Genomic DNA, 24,260 nt, shown 5'->3' with positions numbered 1-24,260 from the left:
TATGTTATATTAATTTTATTTTCAATTTTCTTTGAATATTGAAAAATGTATAAATGGGCAAAGTAATTCAATATGCTAAGCTATGAATTAAAGGTTATAAATTAATGACACATTTTTTAAATCTATTAAATTAAATTTCATTAAATTACTTAATATATGTGTATATATGTTTTGAAATTAAACATAAACATTTCACTCAATTCTATATACGAATAATGTTAATTGAAATAGAAATTAATTATCATATTTGTAGTTGTTCTTCATAAAACTACACAAACGCGTGTAGAGAAAACAGAAAAATACTAAAATAAAATTTATGATAAAACAATTTAATTTTTTTCTTTAATGAGCATTTTGAATGCTGTTCTTTTTTCGTTTTTTTTTTTTTTTTTTTGTGATGATACCGTTTGGTAATGTATATAACATATGAAGAGGACCAATTTAGGCAAACAATAGAAATTATGATAACCTTTTTTTCGTTTTTTTTGGTCTGGTCCAACTTCAAAAACTTAGGTTGAATAAATACTTATTAGAATACAAGATATAGAGGCGAAAACGGGGGTATGCAAATTTAACTTGTTAGTTTGCTGACAATAATACCAGTCACTATTAAACCTATTATCACAGCAATTGCTAAAAGTATTAGTATTTTACGTCTATAACTTTGACGGTGGCTCGCAGCTTTGGCTAATTCCTCACGGCCAAGCTCAACTTCATTGGCGGTATATTCAACAGTAGTTTCAATACGTTCTGAAACAGACACAATAATCAGTTAATAAAAACGTTCCGTTATACGTATATAATTAATTATTTTTCTCAACTCACCCACATCTTCACCCTGTGCCTGCACAAAAGTACTAATTTTACGCATTATCGAATTGACATCTAAAATATCAGCCTCTATTTGTTTTATTTGTCGTTCACGATCCACCATCATATCATGTTCGAATTGCATTTGCTGCTGCTCCATTTGCATTTGTCGCTGCAGCAGTACCTGCCTATCGGAATCATGTTCCTGTGTCTGTTGCTGATCATGCATTTGAGCCAATTGTGTTTGTGTATAGTTTTGTCGCATTGCCACTGCAATGCGTTTCTGCACTGCCGAATATTTTTCAACCACTGTGTAAAAATCATTGGTCAATTTTTCCAGTTGTAACTTTTGTTGTTTATCTCCACGACGCACCACCGCGGTCAATCGTTGCAAATCAATACTGGTTGCCTCGATGCGAGGATTAACTTTGGTATGAATGTCATGAGCTTTATCACGTGTCGATTGCTGATCTCTTGGAGTGCCAATAATTTGTAATATCTTATCCAGTTGCTTGTATGATGAATTAATGGCCTGTATATTGTGAGCGATATCTTCACTAAGTGACATAAATTCCGTTGGACTGAAACCGGAAAAATTAACATCGGGTATCGATGTTGCCGCTGTCGATGATGTACCACCACCAGCCATGATATTTGCCGACGTACTGGAAGTGGCACCATAATCACGATGTGATGATGACATAGTATTGAGATTTCTCGACATATTTGTTTGGTTTGGCAGAGATGTGATGTGGTGCTGTGTCTCAAACACAATCTCTCTTCTTCTCAACCCAAAACACAAACAAAACCTCAGACAATATATGAGTTGTTTAACTTCGGTTTGTAATTAATTGCCTTTTAATCACAAATTTTGGCTTCACGATAAGTGAACATACATACAAATATGTATGTATGTAATTTTGTGGGTTTGTTTTTATTACTGTGGAAAAATTAAATAAATACGTTATTATTGATTAAAAACAAATAGCAAATTATGTATGTACTTTGATTGATTTATAGAAGACAAAGAGTCATAATCAGTCATAATCACAGGATACAATACAAAAACAAAATGGAAATGGAATTGCACTTATTAGACGAAGAAAAAAGATGTATGAAGATCAGGAACAACCTGAAATCGGATGGTACTATTATCTGTAGGCTATTGCAAAACGTGGACAAATGTCCACAAATTTTAGTGGAGAAGTTATTTGACTACTAGGGGTTCTAGTCCAAAATAATTGTTTACAGCCAATTAAGACCAAAAATGTAGATAAACTTCAAAATACTTAAAATCGGGTGAAATACGAAGGTTGTACAAAAACTTGAAATCATGACGTTGTTTAACCACTGCAAACCTTAAAAATTATACATAATTTGACCCGAAAACATTACCTGCATTCGGGCGCCACCGTTATATTGGGGGGGGGTGTGCTTTTCTAAAACATGGACCTTTGTCCACAATTTTTAGTAAACTAGTTGTCCGAAACTACGAGCCCTAAGTGTCAAATAATAGATTGGAAAATGTAGCTAAAAAGTCCAAAATACTTGAAAAGGTGTGGTGCCGTTACATGGGGGCTAATCCAAAACTTAAACCTAAGTCACAATTTTTGGTGGAGACGTTTTTAAAATCTAAATGTTAAATTACATCTAACATAGGGTCATTATTTTATTTTTTCCTTAACTATTGGATGTGTTGAAAACGCACATTTAATGTTAATGGCAAGAAGGCCCTCTTGAAATTTATAGGTATTGCAACCGAACTTCGATTGCGTTTCAAGTTGCCGCGAAAACATGAAATTTTAATTTGTATTACGTAAAGCCACCGATAAAAGTTGCCGATAACATATTATCGTTCTGGACATAAAAAAAACAATTCTGCTCTGTTCCAGAACCTGCAAGAAGCTACTATTTTTTACTACGATAACATTTTTTCCTTTATGTTATCGAAAAAATAGTCAAAATTGGTAGATTCTTGCAGTACTGGAACAGACCATTCTTTAATGCCCTTGAATTGCGCAAAAACCGACAACGCAAACCGTCGTTTTATTACTTATTACAATCAAGGATATGGATTTATGTACCTTAAATTGTTATTAATGATTTTAACAGTGATTTTGTTACAAATACTTGATAATAACACTGTGCAACATTTTTAAGGTAATTTCGTGCAAACGACTTCTAATCCTGTTTTAATGAAAGTACAGACTATATAGACAAATACCGTATTTGGGTTTTGTTTTGTTAGATCGGGTTCGGATTTTATGGCCCTATCTAAACATGGTTAAATATTGACTTTTTAAAGCAAATCGGGGCTATATCTCCGAAACCAACACGAATTTTCCATGACATCAGCAGCAAATGTGTAGATAAGAACAAGAACAACATATTTGGATTAATAATGAAGTCGAATAACTGCATTTTTGCCTCAGATTTAATAATATATATAAAAATTCCATAATTTGCATATATTTCGCAACATATCTCCTAAGCCGCTAAATTTTTCGTAGCGTTATCTTTGAGAAAAATATTCGCTGGGAAGTAGTACACAACTTTGAGGAACATTCTATTATTGTAAAATGTCCCTATCGCTTTATTTCTAGAATATTTTTGAACGACAATTTGAAAAATATATCAACAATTCATTGAAATCTTAAATATGAGAATAAACAGACTGTGTGAAGTTCACACTGTGAACATTGTTTGAAATATGTTTTGTAGAAAGTATGATATGAAATGTCGCCTAAACAACATGAAATATATATTTTACAGTTTCTGAATGTTCTGAAGAATTGATGAGCACATTATTTGGACAATTTTTGCAAAAGGTTACTTGGTTTAACTCTCAATAGTTTGCTTTTATTGACCATAATTGCAGAAATAATGTAAACTTTTCTATATTTGATCAATTTTGATGCACTAGATGCAGTTTCTCCCAGTTAGTCTCTTTGACACTTAAGTTCTACTACTTTAGGACTACAATGTTGCTGAAGACCGCAAAGCAAAATTCTTATTAGTTTCTGAGATAAAGCCTGGATAAATGGAAAAAAGCTTCGTTATAGCCCGGTTTAGATGAGTCCATAAAATCCAAACCCGATCTAAAAACACGAAACCAAAATAGGGGTTTTGTAGTCTCAATATGCACTTTCAGAAAATGATCATTAGAAGTTGTTTGCATTTTCAGTGTTGCAAAGTGTAATAAGCAAAAAATAAGTATTTTTTTCAAAATTGTTAAATTTTATTTATTATGAAGTTGTATGTGCCAATCACAAATGAGCAGTAGCAAAAAAAAACTCAGGCAATAGTTGCCAACCATAATACGTAATCGACCCATTACTCATCACTTTGGACTTTAAGTTTACCGGAACGGTACAGATTTATAGATAATCCAAACTATAACAAAAGAAGACTTATTATAATGGGGTTTAGACCGAAAATATTTATGAAAACATCAAAATACCGAGCAGTGCCGTTATATGGAGGCTATTCGAAAATAGAAGTTTTTCGGTTACTTCGAACCCCAAGCTGCCAAACTATAGCTAATACCTGAAATCGTAAAGATGGACCCATGGTAGAATAATGGATAGGTAGGTCAGGTAGGAAAATCGCTGAAAAATACAACCAGGTTGTCATGGCTTAAAAGGTCGAATGGCATGGAGCAATAAAAAAGGTAGATGTACATGTACAGTTGGTCGATTTTACAAAAACATGTGGAATTTAAAACTTCACTCTTTATGCTAAAAGTCAATAGAGTAAATAATAAAATTCACGTTGTCTAATGGATGTCTGGTGGATGCAAAAATCGACTCTGAATTGTATTCCGATCAAGAATGTATATATCGTAAAGGGTCGCAAATGATTATTTCAACGACAAACTGAAAAACAAACTTAATATACCCTCCATACTATGGTGAATAAGTGTTGTGATTTTGCAGAAAAATTATCTGAAGGAATGCATCGACAAGATCTATATTGGACTCGATGTAATTATGGGAGTCATACCTTTCGATAGTTATCGTACCAAACATTCCCAGCAAAATTAAATGGAAGTGATTCCATGTGAAATCATGATTTCACTGGTTCTTTTGCATGAGTGCGAAAGGAGTCGTGAAAGATCCGATCTTTTTCATCGAATTTTCATGAGTGCAATTGAAGTCGTGAAAGGTCCGATCTTTTTCATCGAATTTTCATGAGTGCAATTGAAGTCGTGAAAGATCCGATCTTTTTCATCAAATTTTCATGAGTGAAATTGAAGCGGTGAAAGATCCGATCTTTGTCATAATATTGTCATGAGTTCAAATAAATTGATAAGTAACCGCACAATAAATTATCAAATACTCATATACCCGAATAATTGTGTACTTGCAAAAGTAATTGTTAAAATGAAAATAAAAGTCAGATGAAAGTGGTCGATAGTGGCAAAATTTATATATTTTAATTAAAAATACAATGTAAATTGATATAAAACAAAAGAAAAATATATTTTGTGTTTGGAAACTTGTTTCGTTTTGTGGATATTAAAAAGAAGTATGAAAAAGACCCGGTCTTTAAACCACGAGCTTCCCCAGCCGACCAACACCGATATAGTAAAACATATCGAGCTGCAATTATTGGGTTGGTTGGGCCATGTTAAAAGGATGGATAAAGATGCCACCGGCATATGAATACGAGCCATTTGACGTTATGCGACCCGAGGGAACAAACCTCCAATGGAAAGATCACGATATCACAAAACATGGCATGCAAAGTTAGAGAAGCAAAGTAGAAGATCGGTAAAATAAGTATAAAAGAGACCATAACATGGTAACTATTACAGGATAATCTTTTTCTTTTGAAATAAAATAACAGAATTCAAATTTATACTATATTTCCCAAACGATGAGCTTGGTTCAGAGATTGACACATAATTTATCGAATATTGGAAAAGCGGAACCCCCGATATTGAAAGAAATATCTTGCAGCCATCGGAAGAGATAAATATGATATTGCAGATTAATATAATATATAATTTTGAAAATTACATACAAAATAAAGAAAAATAACATCTGGCGATACAAATCATCTGCGCATTGTATTCTTATTAATTCAAAAAATTACATAATTGTATTGCGAATTTTATTTCTGATTGGCGAAAATCCGGATCCAAAGCATTGGTGCAAGAAGCCATGACAATGAACTGGTGCAAGATGCTATGACAATGAATTCGTGAAATCATGTGTCACTCCCTTGTAAATGTCATTGGTGATTCACCTAAATTTTCACCTTTGACATGTCACTTGCACCTATGATTCAACTCATGATTTGTCATCGAACATTTTCCTGGGTTCTTTTAGTTGGCAGAATTTTTTTAGCTTTTGACCATCGTGTCATCAACCATGGACTTGTCCACGAAATTTTATCTTTGTAATCAGAATCACAAGGACTACCATCGATAACAATTTCAAAACAATCCTCGAATAGCCCTTAAACTGCACATAAGCGACGAAAATATTGAATTTTTGTGATGGAGGTACTCGAATGTGTTTTCTTTCATGGCCATTTAGTTAGGGTCGACAGGTTTTGATCAATCTTTTGGTCCATTATCTCAGTATGGACTTGCCCCCTAAAAAAATGAACCGCTATAATAGCGGGCGCGGAGACAACTGAAAAAAATTAAAATGATCTAAAAGCATGATAATAAAATTCAATAGTGCCAAAAAATTCGAAATTTTGTTAGGTAGGTACCCGAAGGAGTGGACCGATATAGTCTTTGTTCGAACCTGATCTGGAAGATATACTACGATTTGGACCAAATCGGGTTTCGGTTCAAAAGTTATCGTGTGCACAATTTTAATTTTATAGAAGCATTTTGAATTTTTGTGGAGGAGGTACTACAAAGAGCTGACTGGTATGGCCCATCTTCGAACTTGAGATTTATCTAACGCATCAGCCAGACAGACGGACGGACGTAAAGGGCTAAATGGGCTCCAAACTCAATTCAAACTTTGAATGAGAAAAAAACTCATCACTTTAAAAAACAACATTGCACTTGAGAAATGAAAAGTTCGATGACAGATAAGTCTGATGAGCTGCTACTAACAGCGAAACCACTTTATCCCTTGAGTTGCAACGACGGAAACTCACAGGGAAATCTCATTCATGATAATCCCCAACATGTCCGTCAAATAAACAACATTGGTAAGCTATAAGTGTCTTAAAAATGTTATAGCCTGCTTATATTATAGCTTTTCGCAGGATTAACCTTATGAGAACTTAAGGCCTGGGTACATAAGCTGCCTTGCCTGATTGCCTTGCTTTCCAGCTTCATTTCTGACATAATAAACATAAAAGAATAAAGAAGGCCGATCAAATTCCGAACTGGGTTGCCCTTTTCTTTTTTATTCTTTTATCAGAAGCAAGCAAGGTAAGCAGGCAAGGCAGCTTATGTACTCAGCCCTTAATTTGACGTATACGCAATTGAATTGACATTTGAACGGTTTTTAGTCCGATTATATGTAAACATAATATTAGTTCCTGAAGACAGCAAAAAGGTTCCTCTTCATGACAATACCCAATTATCTGCATTATCTGTGCATAAACATAACATGATGTTTTATTTTATGTTTACCTGTTAGGTTGATTATGACCATATGATTTAATTAATTAATTTTGTTGTTTTCTCGAGACGATGATTTAAGTTTTCGCAAATGAAAAAGAATGTCAGAGAAATTGTCATTACAAACCACTACACTAAATATTTCGCACTTGTCGATGGTGCTCATCAGGTGTATTTTGTGTGGCAATCTGACCACCCCATATTTTTCGTTCTATACAGTATCGGCCAAAACTAAAGCACACCCTCAGTAAATTTTTTTGAAATGATAATTTTTTTATGAAAACTAAATTATTTATTTATTTATTTATTTCAAAATGTAACAACATAGCCTCATTCGGCCATAAAAATGTATTACATAAACAATTCAAATGCCATAAAATTAAATTTAATAAACATTCATATTTATAAAATCAATATTATTCCGAGATGAATAAAAAAACGTTTGGTTCCCCAACCAATATAAATAAAGAAAGAACAAAAAGAAAAGAAAAAGTCCGAATTAGTAACATGCACCAAAAAATAAAAAATATGAAGATGATGCAATCAATAAACACATTTATGAGTTCAAAAAGATACTAGTAAATTTATTTTTTATTTTTCTTTTTATTTATTTATATCTTTATAATTGAAAAATACAAAAATAAGTCTTGTGCCAGACTATGAAAATTTTCATGAAAATGTTTTGAGCTTATGGGTAAGAAGGGAGAAAGGGAGCTCCTTCACCTCCGCTCTCTACTAAAAGCTATAATATTTTCATGTATTATTTTCAATGTCGGGCACAAGAGTAAGGAGATCAGAATTTAATAAACAAAAGTTGGAATTCAAAAAACATTTTAGGTCGCAAATATAAGCGGACAAAACTAAAGCACCCCCCCATTTGAGGTACAGCAAAAACTATTGAAATCAATATTTCGTTGCTTATCCTCTATTCTGGATGACACAATCACATCTTTTAGGCATAAAGGATACTAAATTATTAATTATTGCGGGCGAAATAATCGGTTTTCGGAAAATTTAGCTTAAATCCTCAAAATACTGAAAATCGGAAGTTACCGTTATATGGGGGCTACACCCAAACGTGAACCCAGGTCCACGATTTTTGGTGAATATGTTTTGTGACCACTAGGAACCCTAAGTACCAAATTACAGCTAATTTAGTAGGAAAATGTGGCTTAAATATCCGAAATACCGAAGATCGGAAGGTACCGCTATAAGGGGGCTATACCAAAACATTAGCCGATATTGTTCATATTCATCCAAAAATGATGCTACAGCATCCACTAGTCAAATACAATACGCTAACGTTTAAAAATTAGCAAAAGAACGAATTGCAGAAGAACGATAGACGCCGGCTTATTCAGTCGACGACCAGCAAAAAAAAACATATTGACTAAAAATAAAGGAGCCAGACTGGCATTCGCCCACCTGACCAAAATTTTGAAAGTTCATGTTAGCGAAAATTTTTCATTTAGCAATGATGTGAACGTTATTTTAGACTTATATTACTGATGAAATAACTTTCATTAAAATGACGTAAGACTTCTTGGCCAATTTCCCCTTGTTTTCAGAACTTTTTTGACAATATATCAGAGTTAATATATGTTCAAAACAATGGATATATTAATAATCGCATATATTTTTGGGTGTACCATTTATTAAATAACTCACAACCACAGTGAATGTTATGTAATTCAGTGATATCACTTCGGCAAGACCAAAGAAAGAGCATACAATCGGAAACCCTTAGAAATATCTTAACAAAAAAACTCCAAAACACGTGTCTTCTTTTTTCGGTCTTTTATCACGCTGCGGTGTCAGAATATGGTCAATTTTTAAATTTCGGAAATTCAGGTGTCCAATCGTTGTTATTGTCATAAATAGGCCAATTGTAGTTATTTGCCTAAAGATATTTTGGTGCCCAATCGTAGATCTTATCACAATGAATTTCTGAAGTTCAATAGTGGTTTTCTTGATAGAGAACTAATGCTAAGCAATAGTGAGTCTATCCATCATGAAATTCTAGCGGGTATTTAAATGACAAATTCTGTCGCCCAATCGTGCATCAATAGACTAATTTTGGCGTCCAATCCTCGAACTTCACTTATAGAAATTCTGGTTTCCTATGGTGGATCTTCTCATAAATTGATCAGGAACAAGGAAAACTATGGCAACCAGTCTTGAACTCATTTAAAATGAAATTCTGGCGTCCAATCCAATGTATTCAATGTACATTTTTTATACTCTCAGCTTTTAGTCAAAATGTGCCTCATTGAAATAATTATTTTAGGGCCAAAGTGTGTTTCAGAAAACTTGAAGTCGACTTAGCTATGTTGGCCCGTCTGGATGGCTGCCTGGAGAGCACGATAACTCTCGAACATATCAACCGATTCGGCCCAAAATTTGGTCTTCGTAACGTTTTGTCCAAATTTAGATCAACTTCGAAGATAGACCATATCGATCAACTCTTTCGGTAACCTTCCACTGAGTATTTCCAAAATATTCGGAGAAGTGTAGTTTAAGGCCTCTCTGGATAATTAGTAAATCTATATATATATAAAATTCTTCGAGTCTGCCATGATGTTCGAAATTAAACTCCTCCAAAACGGCTGGACCGAATTCCACGAAATTTTGTGTATGGAGTTTTTAGGTCTGAGAATAGGTTTTTAGCTACTTTTTATACTGGTCAGTTGAGTGACCAGGGTACCTTCCCCACAAATTTTTTTAAGAAAACGTGAAATCAAAGATATTTTTGAACGTATTGTTTTAAAATTGCTTGCAATACTATGGTAATAATTTCTTGATCCTGAATGGTCATCTCGGAAGTGGAATATCGAGGTCAGCCCAATTTTTCAAAATTGTAAATTATAGATAATATACTTAATTTTAGTAAGCGTGACTATAAAAACGCTATAAACACTGGCTTCAATAAGTGCGCGATCAACCCCGATAATGTTAAATGTCGCTTGACCGAAGTTCCAAAAAAATCGATTGAGAAATCAGGCAAAACTTAATTTTAAAGATGGTTAAATAACTAGAACGTCTAAAAAATTAGCATTGGTAACTAAAACGACGGGCCAACAATGCGGTGTATCTATAATCTATCTAAATGTATGTCAAGTTCTTTAAGACTGACATGATGTTCTAAATTAAACTTCCGAATCGGCTGGACCGAATTTAATGAAATTTTGTGTGTAGGTTCATAAGATGGGAGAATAACAAAAATGAAGTGGGTGGGGAACCTCCCCCACATCGCGTTTTAACAAATCGCGAAATCTCAGAGATTATTAGACATATTAGTATTCAATACATCAGCAATGGTGGCCTCTGCCATTAATGGGTGTTTTGGAAGCAGAGTGCCGCGACTACGTCCAATTTTTGAAAACTTTATACTTACTTCAAACACGCCATGAACGTTGACTTCAGTGCATAGAATAACTCGATCAAGATCACGTTTTTTATACAGCAAAGTCTAGATAAATTCAACTAGCATTTTGAATTCATTTTTCATGAGTCGCTGATGTTTTCATGTTTAGGAGCTTAAAATACTAATAACGTATTCAGTGAATCAGCACTTTCTTTACAAGAAATAAAAACGGCGTTAAGTTCGACCGCGCCGAACTTTTTTACCATTCACCACAATTTATATTGAAACCAGCTTTTAGCCATTTCGGTTTGATAATTTGGCTAAAATCTCTAAGGGCGACTAAATACCAAATATAGCCATATCCGTTGAATAATGCGGCTAAAACCTTGCTTATACTGAAAATCGGGAGGTACCGTTCTATGCAGTCTATATAAAAACCTAAACATGTACCGAATAGTCTATGTGGGAATGTTTTCTACCTAAAACGAATACTAAATACCAAATTGTAGCCATGACGGTGGGAAACCTCCAAACTGTTCTATGGTACCATATATCTGGTCTTATACCGACAAGTCTCTGCAGGTATGTTTACGACCCCCGACAGAGACCAACAACAACCATTTCGGTGGGAAAATTAGGAAAAACCTCTTTACTATAGAAAATCATGAGGTACCGTTCTATGGGAGCTTTATCAAAAAGTGGACCTGTAGCGACAATTCTCTGCAGGTATATTTACGACCCCCGACAGAGACCAACAACAACCATTTCGGTGGAAAATTAGGCAAAACCTCTTTACTATAGAAAATCATGAGGTACCGTTCTATGGGAGCTTTATCAAAAAGTGGACCTGTAGCGACAATTCTCTGCAGGAGTATTTACGACCCCCAACGGACACCAACAAACCAAAGTATAGCCATTTCAGTTTAATAATTTGTTTAAAATTTTGAAAATACTCAACATCGGGTGCTTTATCAAAAAACTGGACACAGAATGGGAATGGTTATACCCCAAGGAAGACTAAATCCCATTTAATGGCGAATACCGAAAATCGGGTGGAAATTATATCAAAACGTGGACCGGTATAACCAATTTCCAATACCAAACATTCTAGGAGAAATTCATTACAAAGTTCAATGTTAAATATTGCGGGCTGTATCTTGATTTCAGCTGAAGAACATCGCTACATTAACTCATTTTGATTCTGATCAAAAAAAATCGAAGTGTTACAAACGGAAACAAGAGTTAGTTATACTCATCATCATTAGTTATACTTCATCTTATGGTTGAGGGTTTAATTAAAAGAATTTTCTATTTTAAATCTGGAGATATAATTACATGAGAGTTTTGCTAAAAATTTTATTTTATGATGTTTCAGGAAGAATGCATAGTTACGTCAATTCGGTTCGAAAATCGCAACATTTCATTCGTAATTCGATTATTCTATTTGTAATTCAAATTATTCCATTTGTAATTCGTCTATTCTATTTGTAATTCAAATTATTATTTTTATTATTCCATTTTATTATTCCATTTATAAAAAAGGAAAGGAACAAAAGGGAACAAATGGAATAATTCGGATTACAAAAAAATAGTTCGAATTAAAAGTAAAATAAGTCGAATTACAAAAGGAATAATTCGAATTACAAATATAATAATTCAAATTACAAACAGATGAATTCGAATTACAAATAGAATAATTCGAATAACAATTGAAATGTTTCGAATTACAAAAGCAATTCTCGAATTACTAATAAAATGTTACGAATTAAAAATGGAATTCTCGAATTACAACTAATAGTTTGAATTGAATCTGAAAAGGTGTAGATATATAAATATGTAGATGGGTCATAAATGTTTACACGGAAAACTAAAAACGGACCAGCAACGCGGACCGGGTCAGCTAGTATACCTGTATAAGATTAAAATAATTTAGTTTAAAGTAGAAATATGAAATAAATAAATTAATAAATAAAAGGACCTCTCTGGAAATGCTTTGCTTTTTTGCAACAATTGTTCTCGGGGTCCCTATTACTACAGTGCAAGTTTTGTCAGGGGCAAGTCCATACTTCCAGAGAAAATGACCCGAAACCTGTAAAGAACACCTACGGCTACCATGTGTAGTGGCTGGTGTGTACGACAACTTTAGAACCGGATACTGCGTTGGTCCAAACTTTGTTTATCACAATATTTCTGCGAGTGTTATATAAAGTTCGATGATGGTGATTTTCGGTCTACACCTTCTGGTATTTTCCCAAAAAATTCAAGAATTTTACCTAAAGTGGTATGCGCGATTTTCTTGGAAGGAGCAACAGTTGGTTCAAGCTTTGGATTTAGTAATATTTTGTCCAAACTTAGTTTTAGCTCAAAAAATGGACCATACTGGGGCACCTCCCTCACAAACCGTCAAAATAGTTGTTTAATGCAGTTTAAGGTCTGTTCGAGAATCCTTAGAAATTTTTACTAAAGGTATTCCTTGTGTTTTGAGTGGTATTATGTTTTTCGTGGGCAAGTTCATATATCTTGAAAAACACTGAAAATTATACTGTGACGAACTGAAATGACTGGTGGGCGCAATATCTTTTAAAATGACTCCCAAAATAAGATCTACTTTCAAAATGAACTATGTCGGTCGGTAAATTTCTTCAGGTACCTCCTCCGCAACATTTCTGATCAATGATCAAATCCATATTTTGTATACGACCGAAAATGGCTACACAATTCTGAAAATCTCCTAATAAATAGATTTGGGTTGAAGTATTTTGGTTGCGTAAACATTGACCTCAATAATCTTGATTTTATTAACATTCGAAAAGGTCGAGCAAAACATAAAAATACGACAGATTTTTTTTTTTTGTCCAATAGGCATTTACTAATTTGTAGCAAGACACCAGTTTCAAATAACCACAACGACGACACTGCGGTGGAACAGAAATTATATCTTAAAAAATGGTTGATATAGTTTTTTTTTTGCATGAATTTTTAATTGTTATGATGTTCAAAATAGTTCATTACAAAAATGTGTTAGAGACTATATACAAAAATTAAAACCACAAAGGTTTAGAAACGATTTTATGTTTTATTGTTGAATTGCTCTTATCAAAAATTTTAAAAACAAAAGATCGCAAGAATGTTTTCCTAGATGTTGTTTATGAGCCAAAGTATTGGACGCAATATGCTACAAACGTTCAATAAATACAAATGAACGTATAGTTCTGAACTCAGTAACACTCACAGTCAGCCCTAAAATTACAATTAAACGCTTAAACAACGCCTCAAAACTTAACAACAACTATGCAGAAAATTGCACAAAAAGCCTAACTTTTTCATTATTTTTATATTTTCAAATATGTTGGAAGTATACCAATGTAGTTAAATAATTCTCTGCAATACTTCCTCCAAATACTTTACATATTTCTTGAAAAGTGTAAAACAGTTTAAAATTTTACTCAAAACTTAAAAAAATGTGTAACATAAGCTAATATCCTATAGGAACAAAAATCATTTCGGGGGGAGCCCGGGCCCCCCGGGCCCCCCTGGCTACGTCGGTGCCAAGGACTTCTTATGGTACAAATTTAATCGCCCACATCCTTTTTCAGTACGTCCTATGCACTATAGGTAATTTGGCCGTTTTTTATGCCCTTAGCATTTATGCTAACGTGGGTATATACACTTTCATACGGGCAAAATGTGCCTCATCGAAATAATGGTTTTAGACCCCAAGTATGTTTGGACGAAATCCGTTTCAGACAATTTGGAGTCGATTTAGCCATGTCCATCCGTCTGTCTGGCAGGAGCGCACGATAACCCTCGAACGGATCAAGGGATTCGGTCCAAAATTTGGCTTTCGTAAACTGTCCAAACTTAGTTTAAGTTCGAAGATGAGCCATATTGGTCCGCTCCTTCTGGTACCTCCACCACAAAAGTTCGAAAATGTTCGGAAAATTTGTGCGCACGATAACTCTTGAAGGGAGTAACCGCTTTGCTCCATAATTTGCACAACGTTAAACTTCTACCAGTCTTAGATGAGGTTCCAATATGAACTCAATCGGTCCACTCCTTCGGTTACCTCCCACACAAAATTTCGGAATAGTTTAGTTTAGGGCCTGCTCTCGAATCGCTTTGATTTTTGTTGTAACAACTTGTGTTTACTGCCCCCCATACGACGGTACAAGTTTCATCAGGGGCACGTCCATACTTCCTGAGAAAATAGACTGAAAGGTGCAAAAATCCCCCTATGACACCGTGTGTAGTGGTTGGAGCGCAAGATAACTCTCGAACGGATTTGTCTATTCGGTCTAAAATTTGGCCTTTGTAACATTTTGCCCAAATTTCCCCCATAAAAGTTAAAAAAATGTTCGGAAAAATTGTGCGCGCGATAACTCTAGAAGGGTGTGACCGATTTGGTCTATTCTTTAAACATCCTAATATATCTACCAGATATAAATCAGGTTCAAATATGGACTATATTTGTCCACTCCTTCGAATACCTCCCACACAAAAAAGTTTCGGATAAGTTCACTTTAAGACCTGTTCTCGAATCACTTTGATTTTTTGTTGAAGCAACTTACATTTGCTGCCTCAATTACAACGGTAAAAGTTTTTCAAGGGCAAGTCCATACTTCTTGAGAAAACAGCACAAAATTTGGTCTTCGTCATATTTTTTCCATACTTAGTTTCAGTTCGAAGATGGGCAATACCGGTCGACAACTTCGCTAAAATTGTATGCACGATATCTCTTGAACGGGGCAACCAATTTGGTCCAAACTTTGGATCTTTGTCCAAATTTAGTTTAACTCCAAAATGGCCCATATGGGTGCTCTACTTACGGTACCTCCCACACAAAAGTTCAACATTTTTGTCTAAGTGCAGTTTAGGTTCTATTCGAATATCCTTTGGAAATGTATACCGATGCTGTTCGTTGTGGTCCTGTTTACAGGGATATTATGTTATCCGTGGACAAGTCCATGATTCCTGGAATACTGGTCCAAATGTTATACGATGATCCACTGAAATGAATGGTGGGCGCGATATCTATAGAAAAGATATGACACCCAAAATAAGATCCGCTTCCATAATGAACTATGTCGATCCATTTCTTCAAGTATCTCATCCTCAACATTTTTGAAATTTAATCCCAATCCACATTTTTGTTGGCAAGTTCAAATGTCCAAAAAGGACCAAAAATTCTGAAAATACCGTAAATACATTCGATCTGAGACTGAGGGTATAGCTCTGTCGGCAAAGCCGACTGATACTTTTTTACTTGTTGAGGCAAATATTAATAGCCTTGGACTTATGGGCTTTTTATACATTTTTAATGCTTTATATGCAAAAGTAAGCAAAAACAGAATATTACACAGTAGAATTCGGATGTAGCGAGCAGCGGTTAAAAGAAACTACGTTTATAACGAGCAAAGTTTTGTGTTCCCAAAGAATGTTTCATTCAGCTTCTTAAAACGACCACGATCATAACGAACATAAACTGTCACACCGCGTGTAGAATTTCTTACAATTTGTTAGGATTTACAGGCCCGCTTTCAAAGACAAGCGGATAGCGACGAATTTAAGCACTGCTTCTAATATTTTAATATATGGAGACGTTTGTAACGAACGCCGGATATAACGAACACATTTTCTTGTTCCTACCCCCTTTCACATTTTTCCTATTTTATTCGTTCCAACCCAATGAACGCGCTTAAAACAAAAAACGGTTATAATGAACTAAAATATTGATCCGCCAAAACATATTTATAAACATGGATATCGAATCAAATTAGAAAACTCGCGTTATTAAAAGAGCAAAAATAGAATTTGTCCAAATTACCTATAGTGCTTTGATACAATAGGGAATAAGTTGGCAAAGTGAGATGTAAAATATTTTATAAACTATCCATGAGTCTCGCAAACGAACAATATCGGCTTATATAAAAAATTTGGAGGAGGCAAACTAGAACATGGTTCTCCCAAAACAGAAAAACGAGATAAAGTCCGATTATATTTTTAGGTTAATGTTGATTGTACGATAGTAATTGTAGAGAATTTGGAACTTGTTGTTGGCTTTGTATTGTTGGACTGCAAAATAATACTTATTGTGTATTTATTTCAGCTAAAGTCCATATTTTGTTGCTTCAAAATTTGAAGAAACAAAATGTTTAACAGTGGGTAATGAAATTGATTACTACGAGCGGAGGCAGAGAAGACTATAGTTTCGGAAGCAGCCAAACTTCCTCATCAGTTCTCTTAACCGCTGACTCCGTGTATGATTTTGATTATTCTGACTCAATTGTGCGGTCAACAGATTTAGGAGAATACAGAAAATTTCTCGTTCTGTTTAATTTTCTGGCCACTCTTATTGACCTGTTTATCGACACGGAGTCAGCGGTTAAGAGAACTGATGAGGAAGTTTGGCTGCTTCCGAAACTATAGTCTTCTCTGCCTCCGCTCGTAGTAATCAATTTCATTACCCACTGTTAAACATTTTGTTTCTTCAAATTTTGAAGCAACAAAATATGGACTTTAGCTGAAATAAATACACAATAAGTAGAATTTGGAACAATTTTGGAGCAACTGTCTGATCTAGCACCTCTCTGATTTTTAACATAGGTAGTCCTTGGGACCCTGAAAATTATAGCTTTCCCGGGGAAGTCCATACTTTCCGAGATATGGGTCTTAACATTTCGGAAATGTCTTTAACATTGCTACCTTGTTTATGGACAACTCTCGAACAATGATATATACTCAAGTCCTGTAAGCCAACATTAGGAGGCTAGGGCCATTAGCGATCCTCGAATGTGTTAATGTTATATTGCCGGAGATTCGAGCGTACGATCTCATATAAACAAAAGAACTATATTTATAATCTTTGAAATAACGTTCTAATTTACTCAATTGGATGTCCACTAAAGTTACAATGCACTGCACGCCATACCGTCATGCCGCCCTCAATTAAAACAAAAACAACAATGTTTTCTTTAACTGCTTTTGGAATAAGCATGCATACACAAATGCAATTATTCACAGGGCACAAAGCATTTCTATTGAGTTTGGAATTACACACCCCGCCGCACATTGGTCGCTGTCCTCCACTTATAAACAACAAACAAATAACAATGATTCATTATTGTATGTGCCTTCTTCTATAACAATAAAAAAATGACAAATCTTTGTTTTCCAATATTAAAAAAATAGAGTGCAACAACATTTGTTTTGCCGCCGCCGCAAAGATTAAATAACAATTACAAATAAAATTAAGACTTACTGTAAATAGCACAAGAAAACAAGAACTAATATTACTATTGATAAACCGACTGACTGGCTACTACAAGATTAGAAATATAACTGAACAAATCTCAAATTATTTCCCGCATACTCCATACTACTAGAGGGTTATATGATACACAAAAGTTGGAACGATGATAAGTTGTACAAAAAAACGTTTCTAAGATTTCTTTCAATAAAGCGAACATATGTGCTGATATTAGGGAAGATCGAAGAAGTTTTTTGTATAGTTTTTAAAAGTGGCTGAAAATAGCTCAAAAAATGTGTTTATCAGAGCTGCTGGTAAATCCATGATATTTGAATAATTTTGAAGATGTGTGGTGGGAAACAAGTCATCTGTACTATGGTATTAAGGTCATTTACCGTATGAACACAGTGGACCTAAGCTCTACGAGTAAAGCAGCTGTGATGAAATATGACTGTGCATACTTAAACCTAAACTAAGCTACAGTAGCTTTTATCTCTGGTTTATTGTAAGAGAAATGCTTGAGTGTGTGATGTCGTTTCTTATTTGGAATAGCGACTTCTATTTTTTAAAACAACCAGTCCTAGGTCCCAGTGTAGTTATTTTAATATTTTATAAAAACCATTTTTGTATATTTACTATTGGTGAAAATTTGTCATTGTTTGCCAAGTGAACAGTTTTTAATTATTGGCCATAAACATTAACTTTGTCGTCAATTAAGTCGGAGTAAATGTTAAATGTTTGCACATTTACTGCATTCCTCCTGAGTTTCAATATTTACAAAAAATACCCCCTACAAAAAAATATGCCCTAATATACAAATGATTTACGTATGTATGTACGTCCATATCAATCAACAAAAAGTTCTGTTATTTTACACATATCATTTGATATTATCTTTACGTATACGTGGTGTACCTCCTCTTCGAATTCAGTGTCAACAGAGAGCAAACAAACACAGATGATCTCCCCATAAGAGGTAAAACTAAAATGTATGCTTATTTATAAGGCTTCTTTACGGGGTTGGGGACCACAAATGAAAGAGAGTCAAACAGAGAATCAACATATTATAAGATAAGAATATGGAGCACATGGAAGTGGAATTCCCCCCAACAAAAAAGTTTTCCATGAAATGTGTTTCTGTAGAATTTTAATTCAAACAACTAAGTAATGGAGTGGAGTTCAATGTATTTTTATTAATAAATAAGAAAAAAAGAAACATGTCTGTTTTAAGAAAATCCAAGTTTTATTGGTAATACGATATTATTGTATTTTAACAAAACACTATAATAAAGTAGTTTAATTAACTGCGTGTGACCTATTGTATTAAAATACCATGTAGTACTTATAACACGTACTTGCGTGGAATTGGTAGCACAAGAGCTTTTCTATAAAGTGCTAATAGCCGACTAATCGAAAATACCCGAAAACATCCGAACAAAGACTGTCAAAAACTGAGGATTCTACAATATCAGATTCAATCCCATGGCAGAGGGTTTTTTCGAACCGGAATTGTTTCGGCCAGCGGCTGTTAATCCATCATCATATGCTGCTACAACAACAATATCAGATTGACTCGAAGAAGCACTTACTGTTTCGTATTTTTTTGAGTCACATTTACTCACATTTCCACAAATCAAAATCGATTCAGGGGATTGCGTCAATGGGTTATTTCAGGATATGTTTGAGCCGAAAGGGTGATTAAAGCAAAAAGGATTGCGTTGCTTCGTCACCACTACAATATCATTCACCGTTGTTGTGGGTTTTATGAATCGAAGAATATGGGGCCTGCAATCAGGATAATGCCAAATTACATCCATTTTATGCCGATAAATTTTTTAAAATGCCTGAAAAGTGGATCTATGTGGATGTATATTCAACTTGGGTTAAATCTTAAAAGACCTGAAAACCGGCAGTATCGTTTCATGGTCTCTGCCACAACGTTGACCTATATCTATATTTTTGTGGTGGAGTGTTTTTTACCACTAGGAACTTTAAATGCCAAATAACATCACATTTTGACCGACAACGACGATGAAATCGGGGATTACCGTTATATTGGGGATATTCCTAAACGTTATAGGGTGGATATACCAAAACATGGACCAATGTTGGTGAAGATGTTTTGTGACCACTGGGATCCTCAAATGTCAATATACAGCTACTTCGGACAAAGAAGCAGGTAAAATCATCAAGTTACATATTGGATAGGTGTTTTCTTAAGCTTTCATTTGATACCCATATCTATTCATATCCGGTTTTTACCCGGACTTAAGGTTCAAATAACGCAAATTTTACGTTTTTATAATCAGGGCATCGAACTCTATCTATGATAAAAATTTCAATCGATCAGGAATGTTCCACGGAATTTTAGTGGCGATAAATAAACCAAAGCCATACAAATTCATGCGTTCTGTTCCTTTACGTGCAAAAATCCTCAAGTTTTAGTTCATAATTAGTTCATAACTTTCGCCACTTACTTTTACCATTAGATCCACTTTTTGTTATCTAAATCCCCGTTTAGTTTTCCAGTTATGAACAATTAATGTTAATCATCTAATGGAAAATTCTTGGAAAAGATTAAAACTTTACATCATCTGCAAATGCATTTGTATCATAGACGTCAAAGAAGACAAGGAGGGGCTTCATAACAAGTCGGGGAGGGTTAAAGAAATACCCCAAAAATTGTCATTACTAACAATGACAACAATACATGTTAAGAGACATTGGCTAGAGGGGCGGGCAACAGTAATTTTTCGCGAAAGCACAAAAGAAAAATTTGCAACAACTTACTTTGATTTGCTTGTTCCTTCTATATGATTGCGAATTATTCAATTGTTTTACGTATACGTAAGGAATTGACACCGAGTGGATAAAATAACTAGAAATTATATATCGGAATATTATTTATGGTTGATCAACAACATTTATTCTATTGCGTTTTGATGATGGAAAAACAACACAAATTAACTACACCAACAAAAATCGTCGACTAATCGATTATTGATTGAAAGAATCCCATGTCGACGTTCTGAAATTAACGCCGACTCTGCTATATATTTTCTGCAAATTCCAATCAGCTGTTTAAACAGCTGTGTCAACTAAGGTAATAGCTGGTTTATACTTACCCCCTGTTTTTGCAAAAAAAAATTATTGTTCTCACACGAACATGGTACAATAATACAGGTAGCATTATCATGCCAACTGATGGTAACATAATGTGTCAACTGCATTGAATTGATGTCAAATTTTGACACCTTATGTTACCAACAATTGCCGATGCGGCTACCTGTGTATTTGTACCATGCACACGAATTATCAAATTTTGTAAATCGATTTTACTCGCCTTAGCGCAAAAGTGAAACGCTAAAGTCCGGAACAAAATCAATCGTCGCTTGCTTCCCAAATGTCAAATTATAAAGGAATGCCAGAGCTTCCTAAGTCTGTGTTTAGACACACAAATTTCTCGGGAAAGTAAATTGAGTTTTTGGGAGAGAGCGGAGAGGAAAGAGCTCCTCAATACTCTTTCCTACCCCCTATTGCCTAAAAACTGAATTTACTTTCCGTGTGTCTAAACACAGACCATGGCCCAATTATACAGGTCCTCTCTCAAGCGAATTCAAACAAAAACAAAGATTTGAAATGTCAAAATTCATAAACCAAGGCGAAAAATTTGTTTTCGCCGACCCGGAATATGTTTGAGGCGAATTTCTTTATTGTCAATTAAGGTAAATGCACACATAACATTTTCCGAGAAAAAGTTGTTGACACAGTTATTTTTGTTTGGCTCAACAGAAAATACCAGCTGATCGATCTATAACTGCCAAAATAAGTTATTGTAAATCAAATTCTAATACAAAACACAACAAATGTTGACATTTTACGTGTACAACATAAAATTGATTCCTGTTCCTGTTCCTCTACAGTTTGACGTTTCTCTACCTCACAGCGAATTTAAATGACAAATATGAATTTTGACAGCTCAAATCAAAATCGTTTGTTTTTGAGAGAGGACCTTTATAATTGGGCCATGACACAGACTAAAGGAGAACGCAGGCGGATTTGCAAAGAGGCTCTGGCATTCCTTTATAATTTGACATTTGGGAAGCAAGCAAAGCAAGCGACGATTGATTTTATTCCGGCCTTAATTTTTGAATGAAGAATTCTTATGTCATGTTCACACGAGCGTTTCAATTACGTTGTTCGCCTGTCGAACGACGTACACGAATTAACCCGCTTCCACGACACCATTCGTAATTAACAGAAACATAAACAAAATTTCCTTCACACATAAAATATACATTAAATGAACAGGAAAAGCAATAGACTTTCCTTCAAATGTATAGAATATATTTAACTACACACTTTTCGTTCATTTTTTCCATAAATTCAGGGGCTCAATTCTGTTTCTAGGAAAATGTGAAATGAAAACTTTTATAAAGGAAAAAAATGTCAAATGAAAAAAATTATAAAGAAAATAGTTTTCATTTCAAATTTTCATAGAACAAGAATCCAGCCCCTGAATAATTTTGTATTTTCAATTTATTTATATACAGTCAACCAAAAAAGTCTACATACACCCTATAAATCTCGAGTTTTAAGGGTAAGGAAGCATTTTTATGAAAATCCAAGTACATAGTTCTATTTCATATCCCTAATAAACAATATTACATACAACAAAAATATATTCCATAATACGAATAACGGTAAATTCTATAAAAATTAAAAAAATAATAGGGAAAAAGTGTACATACACCCAATGAAATATTAAGATTACCGTAAAATTTATGGAATAAGCAAAACAAATTTTACATTTTATTGCTTTATCGAATGTCTCTGGTTGTCTGTGATATATTTTAGACAAAATAGGAACATATTTGTGCTTTAATTGACGTTATTTAAGGCCAGACTTCGCGTATAGCTCGTTAAGGCGGACCCTTGCAGATATCTTTGAGTTTTTCAGTCTGGTAGTTTATGAAACCCCAGGAAATACAGTGAGACTAATTAGTTTGAGATCCTAGATCATTTTAAGGGACTTTTTGAGACAAAATATTGCCAATTTTGGGTCCATCTTTTTCTAAAGAAAATTTGTCGATACATTCTAGATTCTTTAGATTCTATTTTATGTAAAAGATTTGAGATTGTGTTACCCTCTAGCTTTAAGAAAACATTGCTCACAACAAAAAACTATTTTGGTTTTGAAGTGTTTTCGGCCCGCCACTGTCTGTTCCTATTACCACGTGGGGAAGATGTTTAAATGTATAATGAAGTCAACAATTGGTATGCTTATTAACAATGCAATAAAGCAAAAAAAAAAAAAAAACATTCACAAACATTAAATTTCTTACGCTATATTGCACTTATGTTCCTAGCATCACTGAATTATTGCACTTTATTCTACATTTAAACTTCCTTAGCTTGGGAAGAATTAAACATAATAACAAGTATAAAGATTTATACCTTGGTAAACTTGATGTGTTTAACTATAAGACTTTGTTGAGAGAAAAAAATTTTTTGCACCGACCTGTATGAAGACACAATCGGTGGTTCTTTTTTCTTAGGTAAATTAATAGGCCATAAACGAGGTGCATTGTGCTAGATCGTATAATAGTTGTAGGGTATGAAGCTTATACGCAACTAGCTGGATGGGAGGGTTTCTACGGTTGTTTTGATTTTATTTCGTTTTCTTTGGATTCTTTTCTTCATGCAAATTTTTCGTGGTTTTCTGATGATCTCTTTACACAACTTCGGTTTATTACCCCTTTTTGTTTCAACGTGGGGAACTCCCACACCCTGTTGTCTCACAAGCCGGGCAATCACGATAGTTCCTAAACCTAATAAAATATGTAATAATCAAACTGCCAATAATTCGAAAATAATGAAAATAATTGCAAAAGGCAAAAAAATGGACGTTCACAAACATTCATTTTCTTAACCTATATTGCACTTAAATTGTCATCACAGAATTATTGCACCTTTTTATATTTTTATATCTTTTGCATGACAATTTCCTATTGGTTTACCTTGAAGAGTTTTCAATTCATACATGTTATTCCCTATCGGTTTAACAACCCTACATTTTATAAACTTTTTCCCAAATTTTGCGTTGATGTTGTTTTTAAAATCGGATAACATGTCCAGGAAGAAACTTAACAATGCGTGCTCTTTGGTTATATCGTTTGGCACTATTATTGAAGGCTTTATGCATATTGCTTTTTACTTTTTCTCTCATCAGTTCTAACTTGTTA

General features: G+C 34.2%; 1 protein-coding gene across 3 annotated transcripts; it reads right to left on the bottom strand.

Annotated features, from left to right (window-relative positions):
- Positions 1–21,066, bottom strand: Syx13 (syntaxin 13). 3 transcript variants are annotated; one of them, XM_073984835.1, is made up of 3 exons: positions 20,806–21,066; positions 826–1,750; positions 1–750 (listed from the first exon to the last, which is right to left on the bottom strand). In XM_073984835.1, the coding sequence occupies exons 2-3, from the start codon at positions 1,532–1,534 to the stop codon at positions 572–574; spliced, it is 888 nt and encodes a 295-aa protein (XP_073840936.1). In that variant the 5' UTR covers positions 1,535–1,750; positions 20,806–21,066; the 3' UTR covers positions 1–571. The 3 variants fall into 3 exon arrangements, with proteins under 3 accessions (XP_073840936.1, XP_073840937.1, XP_073840938.1); XM_073984836.1 differs by lacking the exon at positions 20,806–21,066 and adding an exon at positions 18,028–18,143; XM_073984837.1 differs by lacking the exon at positions 20,806–21,066 and adding an exon at positions 17,472–17,733.
- Between the last annotated feature and the right edge of the window lie 3,194 nt (positions 21,067–24,260).

This window comes from Musca autumnalis, unplaced genomic scaffold (genome assembly GCF_047663935.1).
Source record: "Musca autumnalis isolate F117 unplaced genomic scaffold, ASM4766393v1 scaffold_4, whole genome shotgun sequence".
NCBI classification, from domain to species: domain Eukaryota; kingdom Metazoa; phylum Arthropoda; class Insecta; order Diptera; family Muscidae; genus Musca; species Musca autumnalis.
Note: the sequence above shows the minus strand (reverse complement) of the source record. Positions and strands in the feature narration are given on the sequence as shown.